The sequence below is a fragment of the Hemiscyllium ocellatum genome, chromosome 39 (genome assembly GCF_020745735.1).
Source record: "Hemiscyllium ocellatum isolate sHemOce1 chromosome 39, sHemOce1.pat.X.cur, whole genome shotgun sequence".
In the NCBI taxonomy this organism is placed as follows: domain Eukaryota; kingdom Metazoa; phylum Chordata; class Chondrichthyes; order Orectolobiformes; family Hemiscylliidae; genus Hemiscyllium; species Hemiscyllium ocellatum.
This window is the reverse complement of record NC_083439.1, coordinates 40459691-40476177: the sequence shown is the minus strand read 5'-3', so window position 1 is coordinate 40476177 and position 16487 is coordinate 40459691. Positions and strand designations below refer to the sequence as shown.

Below are 16487 nucleotides of genomic sequence, written 5' to 3'. Positions count from 1 at the left end.
AGTGTTGCTAAACAAAGAGACCTTGGAGTGCAGATTCATAGTTCCTTGAAAGTGGAGTCACAGGTAGGTAGGATTGTGAAGAAGGAGTTTGGTTTGCTTTCCTCAATTGATCAGAACATTGAGTATAGGAGCTGAGAGGCCATGTTACAGTTGTACAGGACATTGGTAAGACATATTTTGGAATACTGCAAACAGTAGGATGGATGTTGTGAAACCTGAACAGGGTTAAGAAAAGATTTACAAGGATGTTGACAGAGTTGGTGGGTTTGAACTAGAGGGGGAGGCTGAATAGGCTGGGGCTATTTTCCCTGGAGTGTTGGAGGCTGAGAGGTAACCCTATAGAGGTTTATACAATTATGAGGGGCACATAGGTCAATAGGCAAAATCTTTACCCCAAGGTGGGGTCGTCCAAAACTTGAGGGCAAAGGTTTAAGGGCAGTGAAATGGCAGCAGGAGTCCCAATGTCGTCCACAAGCCTCCTCTAAGTGAGAGAGACAATTTAATTCAGAGGATGAAGTTTGGTGCCAAAACCATATGAACGGCCCTACATGGATATGAGGCAAAGTTGATGTGACTCACAAAGTTCGGGTAGGTGATATAGTCCTGAATAAACATATGGGTCACCTGAAAGCTGTTACTTTGCAAATAGGGTGGGAGCAAAACAAATCTGGTCCCTCAGAACAGCCAGAAGGCCTGTCAGAAATTATGGGTTCTCCCCCTCCAGCTAGTGTTAAGGAAACCTCAGAGCATGAGATGGATGCAGCCTTGAGATCATTACCACTGGAAAAAGAGGTGGAAACTCTCCCGAGACATTCCAGACACAAGAAAAGGGCTACAATCTGGTAAATGCTTCCTGTATCACAGTTCGAATCAGTGGAACCAGACCTGGAGCGAAAATGTAACATGCAATTCTACGTGAGAAAGATCCGGCTTGGGGCGGGGGGGGGGGGGGGGGGGGGGGGGGCGGGAAGTGGTTGCGGAATGTAGTGATTGGAACCAGCTCGATCTTGTTGACTGTGAGGTCCTTGATTAGGGTTGTTCACCTGGGCCAAACAGGAAAGCCTTGGCTAATCAGGAGATCACCCGGCGCAGAGCAGAACAGAAAGGTTGGAGGATCTCCTGATGGATTTGCTCCTGGGCTTGGCCAGGCTGGCTGGCTATTAACATGTCCAGGCAGGGGATTGTTTCCGACTACTGCCTGCCCCTCTTTCACACTTACATTTGAGCCCAGGTGTCCTTGAAGAAGGAGTATGAGGGAGTGGTGGGCACAGAGTTATTTATTTCCCCTCATTTTTTCTTCCATGTAAATACTGTCACAGGTTCCCTGCCAACATCAATGTTTTTCCTGATGGTGAAATCTACACAACTGGGGCTTTTCACTGTGACCTATACCCTCACACATGCACATGACACAGGTGCTGGGGAGAATAAACACTACTCCTGTCTGCAACGACAATATGGCAGTCTGCTGTATGGCAGCAGTGTAGGGGGTATAAAGGATTTTTAAAAAAAAAAGAGAAAAAAAACTCCCAGGAGATTAGCATCTCTTCAGTTAAGAAAAAAGAAATAAATATAACCAGGAGATTCAGAATCTCTTCAGTTCAGGCAATTGACACCAAGTTGGCTACATAAAGGGCAGCACGATGGCTCAGTGGTTAGCACTGTTGCCTCACAGCGTCAGGGACCCAGATTCAATTCCAGCTTTGGGCGACTGTGGGAAATTTGCAGTCACAGTGCATCGTTATTTGCGTGGGTTACCTCTGGGTGCTCCGGTTTCCTCTCACAATTCAAAAATGTGCAGATTAGGTGAATTGGCCATGCTAAATTGCCAATAGTGTTCAGGGATGCATAGGTTAGGTGCATTAGTTAGGGGTAAATATAGGGTAGAGGAATGGACCTGAGTGGGTTACTCTTTGGAGGATTGGTGTGGGCTTGTCGGGCTGAAGGGCCTGTTTCCACACTGTAGGGATTCTAATTCCAATTCTAATTCTAATTTTAAAAATATAAGCATGAGATTAGAATTGCCTCAGAAAAAGGAACCAGGGGATTTAGAATCTCAGTTCAGGGGACAGACTCCAATCTGGGGTAAATACAGGGTGATTTAGTGATGGGATACCAGATTCTATGAAACTATTTCAATTAGCCTAATGAAATTGGAGTTTAGCTAAAGTACTCAAAAGAAAATTTGTTCCCATTCGCTGATGGCTCAAAGACTCAAAAACGTTACCACAGCCCTCCCAGTTAAGAGGGCTGCTCTCTTCTGAGAGGGTGGTGATTTAACCTGAAGGTCACTGTTCTTCAGGTAAAGGAAGAAGTCATGAAGGAAGTACTTCATGATGGCAGTGTAGGAACTGATCCCATGTTGTTGGCAACACTGCATCGCAAAACAGCTGTGCAACCAACTGAGCTAACTGAACCCAAGTTCAAGCACTGGAAACATATATTATTGATTTTGGGCAAATTACACAGTGGGTGGGTGGACTGGCAGTGGGGGGGTGGGGGGTGAGGGGGGGATTTGTATGAGGTAGACCAATTACACAACAAGTCACAATGACTCAATTCCCCCTAATTAACTTTTTGACCATGCAGGCCTTCGAGGTCCATGCTCTGGATCAACGCCTTGAACTGTATGTCAATGCGGTGATTGACATACCGACAGCAATCAGCATACTCGCAACCCAAGGATCCCAGGTTTCATATGAGAACTAAGGGGCCAGGAAAGTTCAAGGTACAGTAAGACAGGTATTTCTGATTTTTGACAACAGGCGTGCTCCATAATATTGCAGCAAAACTTTAAGTTTTACTCACATTTGTTTGGGCATTTACATCACAGGCACCATTCAGAAGAACTTTCACACAGCTGGAATGTCCTTCTTCAGCTGCTAAATGCAATGCAGTCTCACCTTCCTGTAAACAGAAAGAACACTGACAAGCTCAAGAGTGACAAATGCAGAAAACTAATCATATTTTAAGTTGCAAATAAATTACTTGTCTAATGGTGACAACAATGTTTAGAAATGTCACATTGGACACATTTATAAAATTTTGGTGCAATTTTATATTGACTGTAGGAGCTTTTTTAAATTAATTCATGCGAAGTAGGCATCACTGATGGCCAGTATTTATTGCCTGTTCCTGGTTGTCCTTGAGAAAATGATGGTGAGCTGCCTTCTTGAAACTCTGCAAGTTGACCCACTATGAGGTGAGGAAATATCAGGATTTTGACACAGCAACGGTGAAAGAACAATGATATATTTCCAAGTGGTTTGGAAAGGAACTTGCAAATGATGGTGTTCTGATGAATCTGTCATCCTTGTCCTTCTAGATGGGGAATATTCCATCACACTCATGATATATGGTGGACAAGCTTTGCGGGAGTCAGGAAATGAATTACTTGATGCAGCATTTCTTGCCTCTGACTTGCTCTCGTAACCACTGTGCTTACGTGGCACTTCCAATTGAATTTATGGTCAAAGATATTGATGGTGGGGGATTCAGTAATGGTATCACTATTGAATGTCAAGGGATAGTAGTTAGATTGTCTACTATTGGAGATGGGAATTGTCTGGCATTTATATGGTGCTAATGTTACTTGCCACATGTCAGACCAAGTCTGGGTATTGTCCAGATCTTTTGCACCGAACATGAACTGCTTCAATATCTGAGGAGTCGTGAATGGTGCTGAATATGTGCAATCATTAGCAAACACCCTACTTCTGACCTTATGGTGGAGGGAAAATCATTGATGAAGTAGCTAAAGATGGTTGAGCCAAGGACACTACCCTGAAGAACACTTGCAGAGATGTCCATGAGCTTAAATGACTGATTTCCAACAACCACAATTATGTTCCTTTGTGCCAGTGTTCACTCCAACCAGCAGAGAGTTTGCCGTGATACCCATTAATTCCAGTTTTGCAAGGGCCTCTTGATGCCACATTCAGTTGAATCTCACCTCATGTTTGGAATTCAGCTCTTTTGTCCATGTTTGAACTGAGGTTGTAATGAGGTCAGGAACTTCACGGCCCTGGTGGAACTCAACTGAGTATCAGTAACAGTTTATTGCTGAGTAGCTAATGCTTGCTGAAATTATCCATCGCTCTACTGAGGCAGACTGTTGGGATGATAATTAGCTGAGTTGCTTTTTGTGTACAAGGCATACCTGGGCAATTTTCCACATTGTCGGGTAAACACCAGTGGTGTAGAACGTAGAATGTAGAACATTACAGCACATGATGTTCGGCTCTCGATGTTGCATCGCCCAGTGAAACCAATCTGAAACCCATCTAATCTACATTATCCCATTCTATTTCAAATGCCTATCCAATGACCATTTAAATTCCCATAAAGGGGTGAGTCTACAATTGTTGCAGGCAGTGCGTTCCACGCCCCTACTACTCTCTGAGTAAAGGACTGTGTAACTGTACTGGAACAGCTTGGCTAGGGGAGCAGCAAATTCTGGAGCACAAGTCTTCTGTACTGTTGCTGGAATGTTGTCGGGGTCCATAACCTTCGGTCTGTCCAGTGCCTCTAACCATTTCTTCATATCACATGGAATAAGTTGAACTGGCTGAAGACTGATATTTGTGATGCTGGGGACCACTCAAAAAGGTTTCATTGATTATCCACACAGCACTTCTGGCTGAAGATTACTGACAATATTTCAGACTTATCTTTTGCACTTGTGTGTTCAGCTCCTCCATCATTGAGGATGGGGATATTTGTGGAGCTTATTCATCCAGTGAGTTGTTTGATTGTCCACCACCATCATGACTGGATGTGACCGGATGGTCTATCACTTGTTGTTTATACTATCTGGCTTACAAGTAGTACTGTTTAGTATTTTTACCAGGTTAACACCTTCTATTTAGGTATGCATAGTGCTGCTTATTTAGTGCTTAAATAAATGCCTTTCAACACCTCAGTTGAAAACATGCCTACAGCCTGCATTCATATGTAGGAAGCACAGAAATTGCAGGGAACAAGGTGTGCACCTGGCTGTATTTGTTTGCACTGAAATAGGAGCTAGCCATTCAATCCCTCATATCTATCTTTAAACCATTCAAAAGTTACTCTAAATAAGCTTTCTTTGTTCCAAATTGGACGATCTCTTAATTCTCCACATTAAACAATCTACATGGGATATGTGGAACAGAGGCAAACTATTTGGCCTGAGTAATCTCCATCGGAGTAAATTTTATGCCATAGTATTGTTGAAGTCTGTGTCTAGGGATATCCTAATATCTTAATGGAATTCATGGAAACACCCAGATTGATTCCCTTTGAGCTAACGACAGGGAGGACATTGAGATTTACAGTGGACATTAAGATCAATAGCAATGAAATAGAATTTGTAAGAGAGAGTTAAATCATTTGTGAGAGAGTTTTGCAAGCAGCTGCATGGAGTGACTCAAGAGGTTTAGGAGAACAAGATCATACATGACATGAAGATAGACGTAAGAATAGAATGGACTGAGGTACCCAGATTAGAAATAAAATAATGATGAAGCTGACACCTGAATAAAGAGTTTTTGCCCGAAGTTTGTAGCACATTATGAGATAATAATGATTAGATCATAAGGTTATAAGACCATAAGGCATAGGAGCAGAAGCAAGCCATTCAATGAGATCGTGGCTGATGTGATCTTCCAACCTTACAGAGTCCTCATTACTAACATCTGAAGGCTAGTGACAAGATTGGGACAGCTGTCTCACAGGCTAGTCATGCTACATAGTCATACTCATGGAGTGATACCTTACACACAACATCTCAAACACCATCACCCCATCCCTGAGTATGTCTGTGCCACCAAGAGGACCCACACAAAGGAAGCGGTGGCACAGTGGTAAGCTATCATGAAGGAAGCGCCCTTGGAATCCTTAACACTGACTCTGGTGTCCATGGTGTGTCATGGCATCAGGTCAAACATGGTATAGGAAACATCCAGCTGATGACCTTGTGGCTTTCTCTTCTTGCTCTCAACAAACCCATACACCACCATATTGAGGAAAACTCAGTGTGACAATGGTGCAAAACACACTCTAGATAGGGGTTTCCATAACACCAAGAGTAGTTTGCCAGCAACTTGTCTGATCAAGCTGGTCAGGTACTCAAGGACATAGGTGTTGGACGGTCTGCAGTAAGTGGTGAGGGAAAACAACAAACAAAAACATAAATCTGAACTCATCCTCATCAATCCACCTGCTGCAGATGCATCTGTCCATGACAGTATCAAGAGGAGTAACTTTATGAACATACAGCCCTGTCTGCACATTGAGAATACCTCACATCGTGTTGTGTGGCATTTCACCATGCTAAATTGGAAAAATTACAAACAGACTACCAAATCAAAGCTGAGCATCCAGGAGGTGCTGTTAGCCATCAGCCGCATCTAAATTATACTCCAACACAATCTGGAACCTTCTGGTCTGCAATCTGCCATTACCATCAAGATAAGGGATCAACCCTGGTTCAATGAAGATAATATGTAAGGAGCAACACCAGGCATACCAAAAAGTGTCAACTTGGTGAGGCTAAAAAACAGAGAACTACTGCATTCCAAATAGAAGAAGCAGCATATACTAGACAGGGTTAAGTGATTCCACAATAAACAGAACAGATCTACATTCTGCAGTCCCGCCAGATTAAGTCATGAAATTAGTGGATAATTAAATAAGGCCCTGGAGAAGGAATGGGGAGTCTAGCAGATACTGCAACAGATAATGGTGAAAGATTTCCAACAATTTTCAGCCAAAAATGCTGAGTGGATCATCCATCTCAGCATCTTCCAGGTTTCCCTAGCATCACAAATGCCAGTCTTCAGACAATACGACTGTAAAGACTTGAACTCCAGATTTTGTAACATCCTTAGCCAAGATGTTCCAGTAAAGCTTCAACACTGTCATCTACCTTACAATTGGAAAACTGTGCAGGTATGTCCTGTCCACGAAAAGCAGGACAAATCCAACCTGGCCAATTAGAAACACAGAAAAGTAGAATTTAGGAGCAGAAGTTATCCAACAGAATCCTCAAGCCGGCTCCACCACTCATTGTAATCATGGTTGATCATCAAGTTCAATACCCTAATCCTACCTTTCCCCCACATTCCTCGATCCCTTTAGCCAGAAAAGCTATATCTGTGTCCTCTCGAAAAGTCAATACTTTGGCCTCAACCACTTCCTGAGCTGGTGGATTCCACAGGCTTACCAGTGAAGAAATATCTCCTCCAACATAATAAAAAGTAGAATAGTACAGTACAGGGGTTCAATGACAGAGTTTATTGCACAAGGAAATACCGGAGCTTCGGGGAGAGAAAGACACCAACATAGTGGTCAGCTGTGAGTCTTCTCTCAATCCGGAACACATGTTAAGAAACTTTTATACATCTTGTGATACAATAGGTCAGTGATGAGATTATTGCCTCTGTAACATGGTTTGTTTATGGCAATTATTGCATAATCTTTGATAATTTTGATACAGTACTTGTCAGTTCCAGCGCAGCCTTTGTTAATTTCCACATGGTCATTGTCAGTTTCAGTGTAGACATGGTCAGTGTCAATGTCTGCACGGAAATCCATTGCTGCAGTAACGGGCACTAATCACTCTTCTGAAGGAGAACGATTACTGCAGCCTAGCTATTAGCATTGTGTATTGAATCTGTACCAAGCTGTTAGTATTACAAAAAGAGGTGTTGCCTGGATCCAGACACTTTGGCTGGCAATATTCATTACTCATGTGTATTCTGTCCCCTATCTGCCTTAAATTAATCAACTGGGTTGTGAGTGCATTGTGCTGGCATTCTGGTGGCCCCAGGCAGTGTCTGTATCTATCTGCTATTTCTCTCCATATTGTGATCCAGTGGCCATCTTATGTGTCAAGTTGGTCAACTGATGATTCAGCAGCCATCTTGTATGTCCATGTGCCTAGTATCACCCTACCCCATGCCATCTTCCTCTTCCCTCTTCACTCCCCCCTTTGTGGTCAAGGAGGCGATTTCGGAGATCACCCGCAAACCACCCAAACATCTCTAGGAGCTACTCCTTCCAGGAGATATCATGGAGTGCTAATTTCACTGGGGGCTCTTCCATGGTGACATTCGCTGCTGGTACAGTTCTTATTAATAGTGCCTGACAGCTAAGCTTTAACATCTGAGGCCCATGCAGAATACCAGCTTGAGTCCAATGAGGAAAACTATCTCGTATGCCAAATAGGGTTCCCAAGATTTACCTAACAACCAATTTAGCCAGCTGTCTGTAATTGCGATTCCCTGTAGAAAACTGTCTAGCTGGTCTCAGATATTCTTGATGACTTCTGTAATATTATAAGAGGCATCAATAACATGGGTAATACAACTGCCACCAATAATTGCTGTGCTAACTGATAATCCACTGCATAACATGTCTGCTGTGTATAGAGTCTGAGTTCAGCTAGCTCTGTGTTAGTTGCTTCCAGAGCTTTTGAGGTACTGATGCCTAAGATAGTCAGGCCACATACAAGATAATTTCGGTTTTCAGCACTGACGACGCCTGCCGTGCCCCCCAAAGAGAGAGATCTCAGAAATCCATATCCCAGTGATGACCCCAAAGTGGTCACGGCCTGCTAGTCAGCACAGAATTCCTGACACATGGGGCGGGTCACTATCCTTCTCCGAATATGTCCCCTGCTGGGGCATGATACAGTAAGGGGCACAATTGTCCCGACTGCAAACAGTTTTGGGAAGTCTGGGATATCTGTGTAAGTGCCCTTCAATAGGAAAGCAAATCCCGTCGCCGCTCGGTAACAGACCTTCTGTCCTTCCGTCTGTCTGTCCACCCATGTCGCCCCCGATCTTGTGATACAGTGATGAGATCTCAGTGATGAGATCTCAGTGATGAGATTATTGTCTCTGTAACATGGCAATCATTGCAGAATCATTGATAGTTTCGATACAATCTTCGTCAGTTTCAGCGCAGCCTTTGTCTGTTTCAACATCTACACTGAAATTCATTGCTGTAGTAATGGGTGCTAATCACTCTTCCTAAGGAGGACAATTACTGCAGCCCTGGTTATTAGCATTTCATATTGAGTCTGTATCAAATTGTTAGCCTTTCAATAAGAGGTGTTGACTGGACCTAGACACTTCGGCAGGCAGTGTTCACTACTCACATGCATTCTCTCCCCTACCTGCCTTAAACTAATCAACTGGGTTATGAGTGCATTGTGCTGGTATTCTGGTGCCTCCAGACAGTGTCAGTAGCTGCTCTGCTGTTTCTCTCCAGATTGTGATCCATCGGCCATCTTGTGTGTCAAGTTGACCAACTGATGGTTCAGCAGCCATTTTGTGTGTCCACGTGCCTAGTATCACCCTGCCCTGTGCCACCTCCCTCTTCACTACAATCAGGTTGCCCTCAGTCTGCCATTCTAGCAAAAACAATCTAAGTTTGTCCAACTTCTATTTATAGCTAATAAATCCAATCCAGGCAACATCCTGAAAGATCTCTTTTTGCATCCTCACCAAAGCCTCTGCATCATTCCTATTGTGTAGCAATTTGAACAGATGTTGTGGTTCTGTTCGCCAAACTGGGAATTTGTGTTGCAGACGTTTCGTCCCCTGTCTAGGTGACATCCTCAGTGCTTGGGAGCCTCCTGTGAAGTGCTTCCGTGATCTTTCCTCCGGCATTTGTAGTGGTTTGAATCTGCTGCTTCCAGATTCAGCTGTCCGCTGCAGTGGTCGGTATATTGGGTCCAGGTCGATGTGCTTATTGATTGAATCTGTGGATGAGTGCCATGCCTCTAGGAATTCCCTGGCTGTTCTCTATTTGGCTTGTCCTATAATAGTCGTGTTGTCCGAGTCGAATTCATGTTGCTTGCCATCTGCGTGTGTGGCTACTAAGGACAGCTGGTCATGTCATTTCATGGCTAGTTGGTGTTCATGGATGCGGATCGTTAGTTGTCTTCCTGTTTGACCTATGTAGTATTTTGTGCAGTCTTTGCATGGGATTTTGTACACTATATTGGTTTTGCTCATGCTGGGTATCAGGTCCTTTCTTCTGGTGAGTTGTTGTTTGAGAGTGACTGTTGGTGTTCTCTGTACCATCACATCTAGGAATGGGAGTTGGTTGTCCTTTTCTTCCTCTCTCGTGAATCGGATTCCTGTGAGTGTGGCGTTGATGATCCGGTGTGTGTCCTCTGTTTCTGTGTTTTTAATGATTACGAAGGTGTCATCCACATATCTGACCCAGAGTTTGGGTTGAATTTGTGGTAAGACTGTTGGTTCTAACCTTTGCATTACGCTTACGCTATGAGTCCAGAGATGGGTGAGCCCATGGGTTGTTGAATGTGAAGTGTGTTGTCAGGTCCAGTAGTGTAAGTATGCCGTCTTTGTTGATAGGTCCAACATCCTGTCGTCTGTTCTGTATGTCCAGCAGGTTGGCTATTGTTTCTCTGGCTAGGGTTTTGTCGATAGAGGTGAACATCGAATGAGACCATGGTTTCTTCTTTGTCTATGTGTATATTTCTGATGATGTCCAAGAATTCCTGTGTTGATTGTACAGAGTGATGGTGATGGTAGACGTGATGGTACAGAGAACACCAAACGGAGAATTCAGCACAAAAGTATACAGGAAAGCCGCATACACAGACTAAGTCCTGAACTATGAAAGCAACCACCCCAACACACACAAAAGAAGTTGCATCAAGACACTACTCAAAAGGGCCACAACACACTGCAGCACACCAGAACTGCAAAAAGAAGAAGAACACCAATACAATGTATTCGCCAAAAACGGATACCGTGTAATTTCATCAACAGATGCCTAAGGGAAAGACAACGGAACGAGAACATGCCGCAATCCAAAGGACTAGCCACACTACCATACATCAGGAACATTTCCGAACTGACAGCCAGACTACTGCAACCACTAGGACTCATAACAGCACACAAACCAACAGCCACTCTCAAACAACTCACCAGAACAAAGGACCCAATACCCAGCATGGGCAAAAGCAACGTAGCGTACAAAATCCCATGCAAGGACTGCACAAAACACTACATAGGACAAACAGGAAGACAGCTAACGATCCGCATCCGAGAACACCAACTAGCCACGAAACGACATGACCAGCTATCCTTAGTAGCCACACACACAGATGACATGCAACATGAATTCAACTTGGACAAGCCAAACAGAGAACAGCCAGGGATTTCCTACAGGCATGGCACTCATCCACAGATTCAATCAATAAGCACATCGACCTGGACCCAATATACCACCACTGCAGCGGACAGCTGAAACTGATAACCGGAAGTGGCAGATTCAAACCACTACAAATGCCGGAGGAAAGACCATAGAAGCACTTCACAGGAGGCTCCCACATACTGAGGATGTCACCTAGACGGGGGACGAAACGTTTGCAACATAAATTCCCAGCTCGGCGAACAGAACCATAACGAGCACCCGAGCTACAAATCTTCTCCCAAACTTTGAACTTGAACAGATCACACTACACCAAATGTTGCCTAAAGTTTTATTCAGCTGCAATATGACTTAGCAATTTTTATAATTTTCATCCAAACGATGAAAGTAAGCATACCATACACCTTCTTACAACCTCATCTACTGTGTTGCCATTTTCAAGGAACTATGGACTTGCACCCAAGATCTTTCCGTATATCAATGTTCATAAGTTAGCGAGTTTTGAGATTTGTAGCTCAGGTTGAGGTTCTGGATTTATGTTTGCTCACTGAGCTGGAAGGTTTATTTTCAGACATTTCGTCACCATACTAGGTAACATCTTCAGTGAGCCTCCGAACGAAGCACTGGTGGTGTAGGCCGCTTTCTGTTTATATGTTTGAGTTTCCTATGGTCGGTGGTGTCATTTCTGTGGTGACATTATTTCCTATGGTGATGTCATTTCCTGTTTTTTTTCAGGGGGTGGTAAATGGGATCTAAGTAATGTGTTTATTGATAGATTCCAGTTGGAATGCCATGCTTCCAGGAATTTGCATGCGTGTCTGTTTGGCTTAACCTAGGATGGATGTGCTGTCCCAGTCAAAGTGGTGTCCTTCCTCATCCATATGTAAGGATTCTAGTGAGAGTGTGCGTCATGTAGTTTTGTGGCTAGAGAGATAGTGTGTTGCTGAAAAAGCACAGCAGGTCAGGCAGCATCTGCAGATCTCACTTTGTCCTAGTTTGTGGCTAGTTGATGACATGACCCACTCTCACTAGTCTCTGATCGACTCGACAAAGTTCTGAAGGAGGAGGTGAGCAGCAAAGTGATTCATTTTGGAAGGTGGAATTTGAATGCTGAATGCAGGGTTAAGGACAGGATTCTTGGCAGTATGGAGGAATAGCGGGATCTTGGGGTCCACGTACATAGATCCTTCAAAGTTGCCACCCAAGTTGACAGGATTGATAAGAAAGCATATGGTGTGTTGGCTTTCATTAACAGGGGGATTGAGTTTAAGAGCCACGAGATTTTGCTGCAACTCTATAAAATCCTGGGTTAGACCACACTTGGAATAGTGTGTCCAATTCTGCTCATCTCATTATAGGAAGATGCTTTAGAGAGGGTGCAAAAGAGATTTACCAGTATGCTACTTGGATTGGAGGGCTTGTCTTATGCAGAGGAGTGAGCTGGGGCTTTTCACACTGGAGAGAAAAAGAAGAGAGGTGACTTGATAGAGGTGTACTTAATGACAGGCATAGATAGAGTAGATAGCCAAAGACTTTTCCCCAGGCAGAATTGGCTGTCACCAGGGGTCATGATTTTAAGGTGATTGGAGAATGGTGTAGGGGAGATGTCAGAGGTAGGTTCTTTACGCAGAGAGTAGTGGATGCATGGAATGAACTGCCAGCAGTGGTCATACACTCTGAGACATTAGAGACATTAAGTGACTGCTGGACAAGCATATGGATAGCAGTAAATTGAGGGGTGTGTAGGTTAGGTTGATGTTCGATTAAGATAAATGTTCAGCACAACATCCTGGGCTGAAGGGCCTGTACTTTTAGTTTCATAGAATCCTTAAAGTGTGGAAAAAGGCCACGAAGCCCAACAAGTCCACACTGACCCATTCCCCTGTGCGATTACTCTACATTTACCCCTGACTAAAGCGTACTGTTCTCTGTTCTATGGCTGCACAACCAGGATCAGCCTAGATTAGATTAGATTAGATTACTTACAGTGTGGAAACAGGCCCTTCGGCCTAACAAGTCCACACCGACCTGCCAAAGCACAACCAACCCAGACCCATTCCCCTACATTTCACCCCAGCCTGGTTAATGTTCAATGAACTGCCTCCACTATCAGTATAACATTAGGCCCAAAACTGTTTATAGCAATCCAGCTTTAGTCTGATGAACCATTCCCTTTGAAATAAGGGTCAACATTCCATTTTCTTTGCCTAACACCTGTTCGCCAATCCCCTGTGTTGTAGCTTTCTGCAGACTTTCTCCATTTAAATAATATTCAGTTCTATTCTTCCTGTCAAAATGGAAAATAGACGTTGGACAATAGGCAATAGGTGCAGGAGTAGGCCACTCGTCCCTTCGAACCAGCACCACCATTCATTATGATCAAGGTTGATCATCCACGATCAGTATCCTGTTCCTGCCTTATCCCATAACCTTTGTTTCCGCTATCTCTAAGAGCTCTTTCCAACTCTTTCTTGAAAGTATCAGAGACTTAGCCTCCACTGCCTTCTGGAGCAGAGCATTCCACATACTCACCACACTCTGGGTGAAGAAGTTTATCCTCAACTCTGTTCTAAATGGCCTACCAATTTTTAAACTGTGACCTCTGGTTCTGGACTCACCCAACATGCTTCCTGCCTCCAGAGTGTCCAATCCATTAATAATTTTATACATCTCAATCAGATCCCCTCTTATCCTTCTAAACTCAAGTGTATACAAACCCAGTCGCTCCAGTCTTTCAACTTTTGATAGTCCCACCATTCCAGGAATTGATCTTGTGACCCTACGTGCACTCACTCAATAGCCAGAATGTCCTTCCTCAAATTTGGAGACCAAAACTGCACGCAATACTCCAGGTACGGTCTCACCAGGGCCCTGTACAGTTGCAGAAGGGCCTCTTTGCTCCTATACTCAATTCCTCTTGTTATGAAGACCAGCATGCTATTAGCCTTCTTCACTGCCTGCAGTACCCGAATGCTTGCTTTCATTGACTGATATACAAGAACACCTAGATCTCGTTATACTTCCCCCTTACCTAACTTGACTCCAGTTCTTGCCACCAAATTGGATAACCACACATTTATCCACATTAACTGAATTTGCCATGCAACTGTTCACTCACCTAGCCTGTCCAAGTCACCCTGTATTCTCATAACATCCTCCTCACATTTCACTCTGCCACCCAGCTTTGTGTCATCAGCAATTTGCTAATATTACTTTTAATGCATTCATCTATATCATTGATGTATATTGTAAACAGCTGCAGGCCAGCACCAAACCTTGTGGTAACCCACTGGTCACCGCCTGCCATTTTGAAAGGGACCCTTTATCACTACTCTTTGCTTCCTGCCAGTCAACCAATTTTCAATTCAAGTCAGTACCTTGCCCCCAATACCATGTGCCCTAATTTTGCTCATTAATCTCCTATGTGAGACCTTATCAAAGGCTTTCTGAAAGTCCAGATACACTACATCCACTGGCTCTCCCTTGTCCATCTTCATAGTTACATCCTCAAAAAATTCCAGAAGATGAGTCAAGCACGATTTCCCCTTCGTAAATCCATGCCAACTCTGACCTATCCTGTTACTGCTATCCAAATGAGTCATAATTTCATCTTTTATAATTGTATCCAGCATCTTTCCCACCACTTACGTCAGGCTAACCGGTCTAAAGTTCCATGTTTTCTCCCTCCCTTCTTGAAATGTGGGACAACATTAGCCACCCTCGAATCCACAGGAACTGATCCTGAATCAATAAAACATTGGAAAATGATTACCAGTGTGTCCACGATTTCTAGAGCCACCTCCTTAAATACCCTGGGATGTAGACCATCAGGTCCAGGGGACTTAGCAGCCTTCAGACTTAACAATCTATCCAATAACATTTCCTGCTTAATATAAGTTCCCTTCAGTTCATCCATTATCCTCGGTCCTTCAGCCATTATTACGTCTGGGAGGTTATTTGTGTCTTCCCCAGTGAAGACAGATCCAAAGTACCTATTCAACTCTTCTGCCATTTCCTCATCTCCCATAATAAATTCACCCATTTCTGTCTTCAAGGGCCCAATTTTAGTCTTAACCATTTCTTTTCACGTACCTAAAAAAGCTCTTATTATCCTCCTTTATATTTTTGGCCAATTTGCCTTCGTACCTCAGTTTTTTCTCCATGTATTGCCTTTTAGTTATCGTCTGTTGCTCTTTAAAGGTTTCCCAGTCCTCCGGCTTCCTGCTCATCTTTGCTATGTTATACTTCTTCTCTTTTATCTTTATACAGTCCTTAACTTCCCTCGTCAGCCATGGCCGCCCCTGCCTCCCTTTCAAATCTTTCTTCCTCTTTGGAATGAACCGATCCTGCACCTTCTGCATTGTATCCAGAAATACCTGCCATTGTTGTTCCACTGCCATCCCTGCTAGGGCATTGCACCATTGAACTTTGGCCAGCTCCTCCCTCATAGCTCCATAGTTCCCTTTGTTCAACAGCAATACTAACACTCCTGGTTCTCCCTTATCCCTCTCAAATTGCAGATCAAAACTTATCATATTATGATTACTACCTCCATATTATAAGTTTTCATCCTTTACTTCGAGGTCCCTGATCAAATCTAGTTCATTGCACAACACTAGAATTGCCTTCTCCCTGGGAGCTGTTCTAAGAATCCACCACGGAGGCACTCCACAAACTCCCTTTCTTGGGGTCCAGAAACATCCTGATTATCCCAGTCTACCTGCATACTGAAATCCCCCATAATAATTGCAGTAATACCTTTACAACAGGCCAATTTCAGTTCCTTATTGAACTTCCTTATTACACCCTACATCCAGACTTTTGTTTGGAGGCCTGTAGATAACCCTCATTAGGGTCTTTCTACCCTTGGAATTTCTCAGTTCTACCCATACTGACTCTACATTGCCTGATTCAATGTCCCCCCTCGCAAGGGACTGAATAGCATTCCTCATCAACAGGGCCACCCCACCCCCTCTGCCCGTCAATCTGTCCTTTTGATAGTACATATAGCCTTGAATATTTATTTCCCCGGCCCTGTCCACTTGAAGCCACATCTCAGTTATCCCCACGACATCATTCCCACCAATTTCCAACTGAGCCTCAAGCTCATCTGCCTCATTTCTTATGCTTCATACTTACTCCCCTCACCCTTCCTATCCCTACTTCACTCGACCATACTGTATGATCCCTTCTTGAGTTTTCTGCTCCATTGATTCTGTTACCATTCTTAATTTCTCTTATTCTCACTTTCTCTTTAACTTCCTTTAAATTTCCAGTTTGTCCCCTCCCCCCAACTACTTAATTTAAATACGCCT

The 16487-nt window shown here is 43.7% G+C and overlaps 1 protein-coding gene across 2 annotated transcripts in view; it reads right to left on the bottom strand.

The window, feature by feature from the left end:
• Positions 1-16487, bottom strand: part of ankdd1a (ankyrin repeat and death domain containing 1A) — a 273678-nt gene that overhangs the window by 156250 nt on the left and 100941 nt on the right. For both annotated transcript variants that reach the window (XM_060853051.1, XM_060853052.1), the window contains exon 8: positions 2809-2907. In XM_060853051.1, the coding sequence (XP_060709034.1) occupies positions 2809-2907 (99 nt within the window). The remainder of the gene's footprint in view (positions 1-2808; positions 2908-16487) is intronic.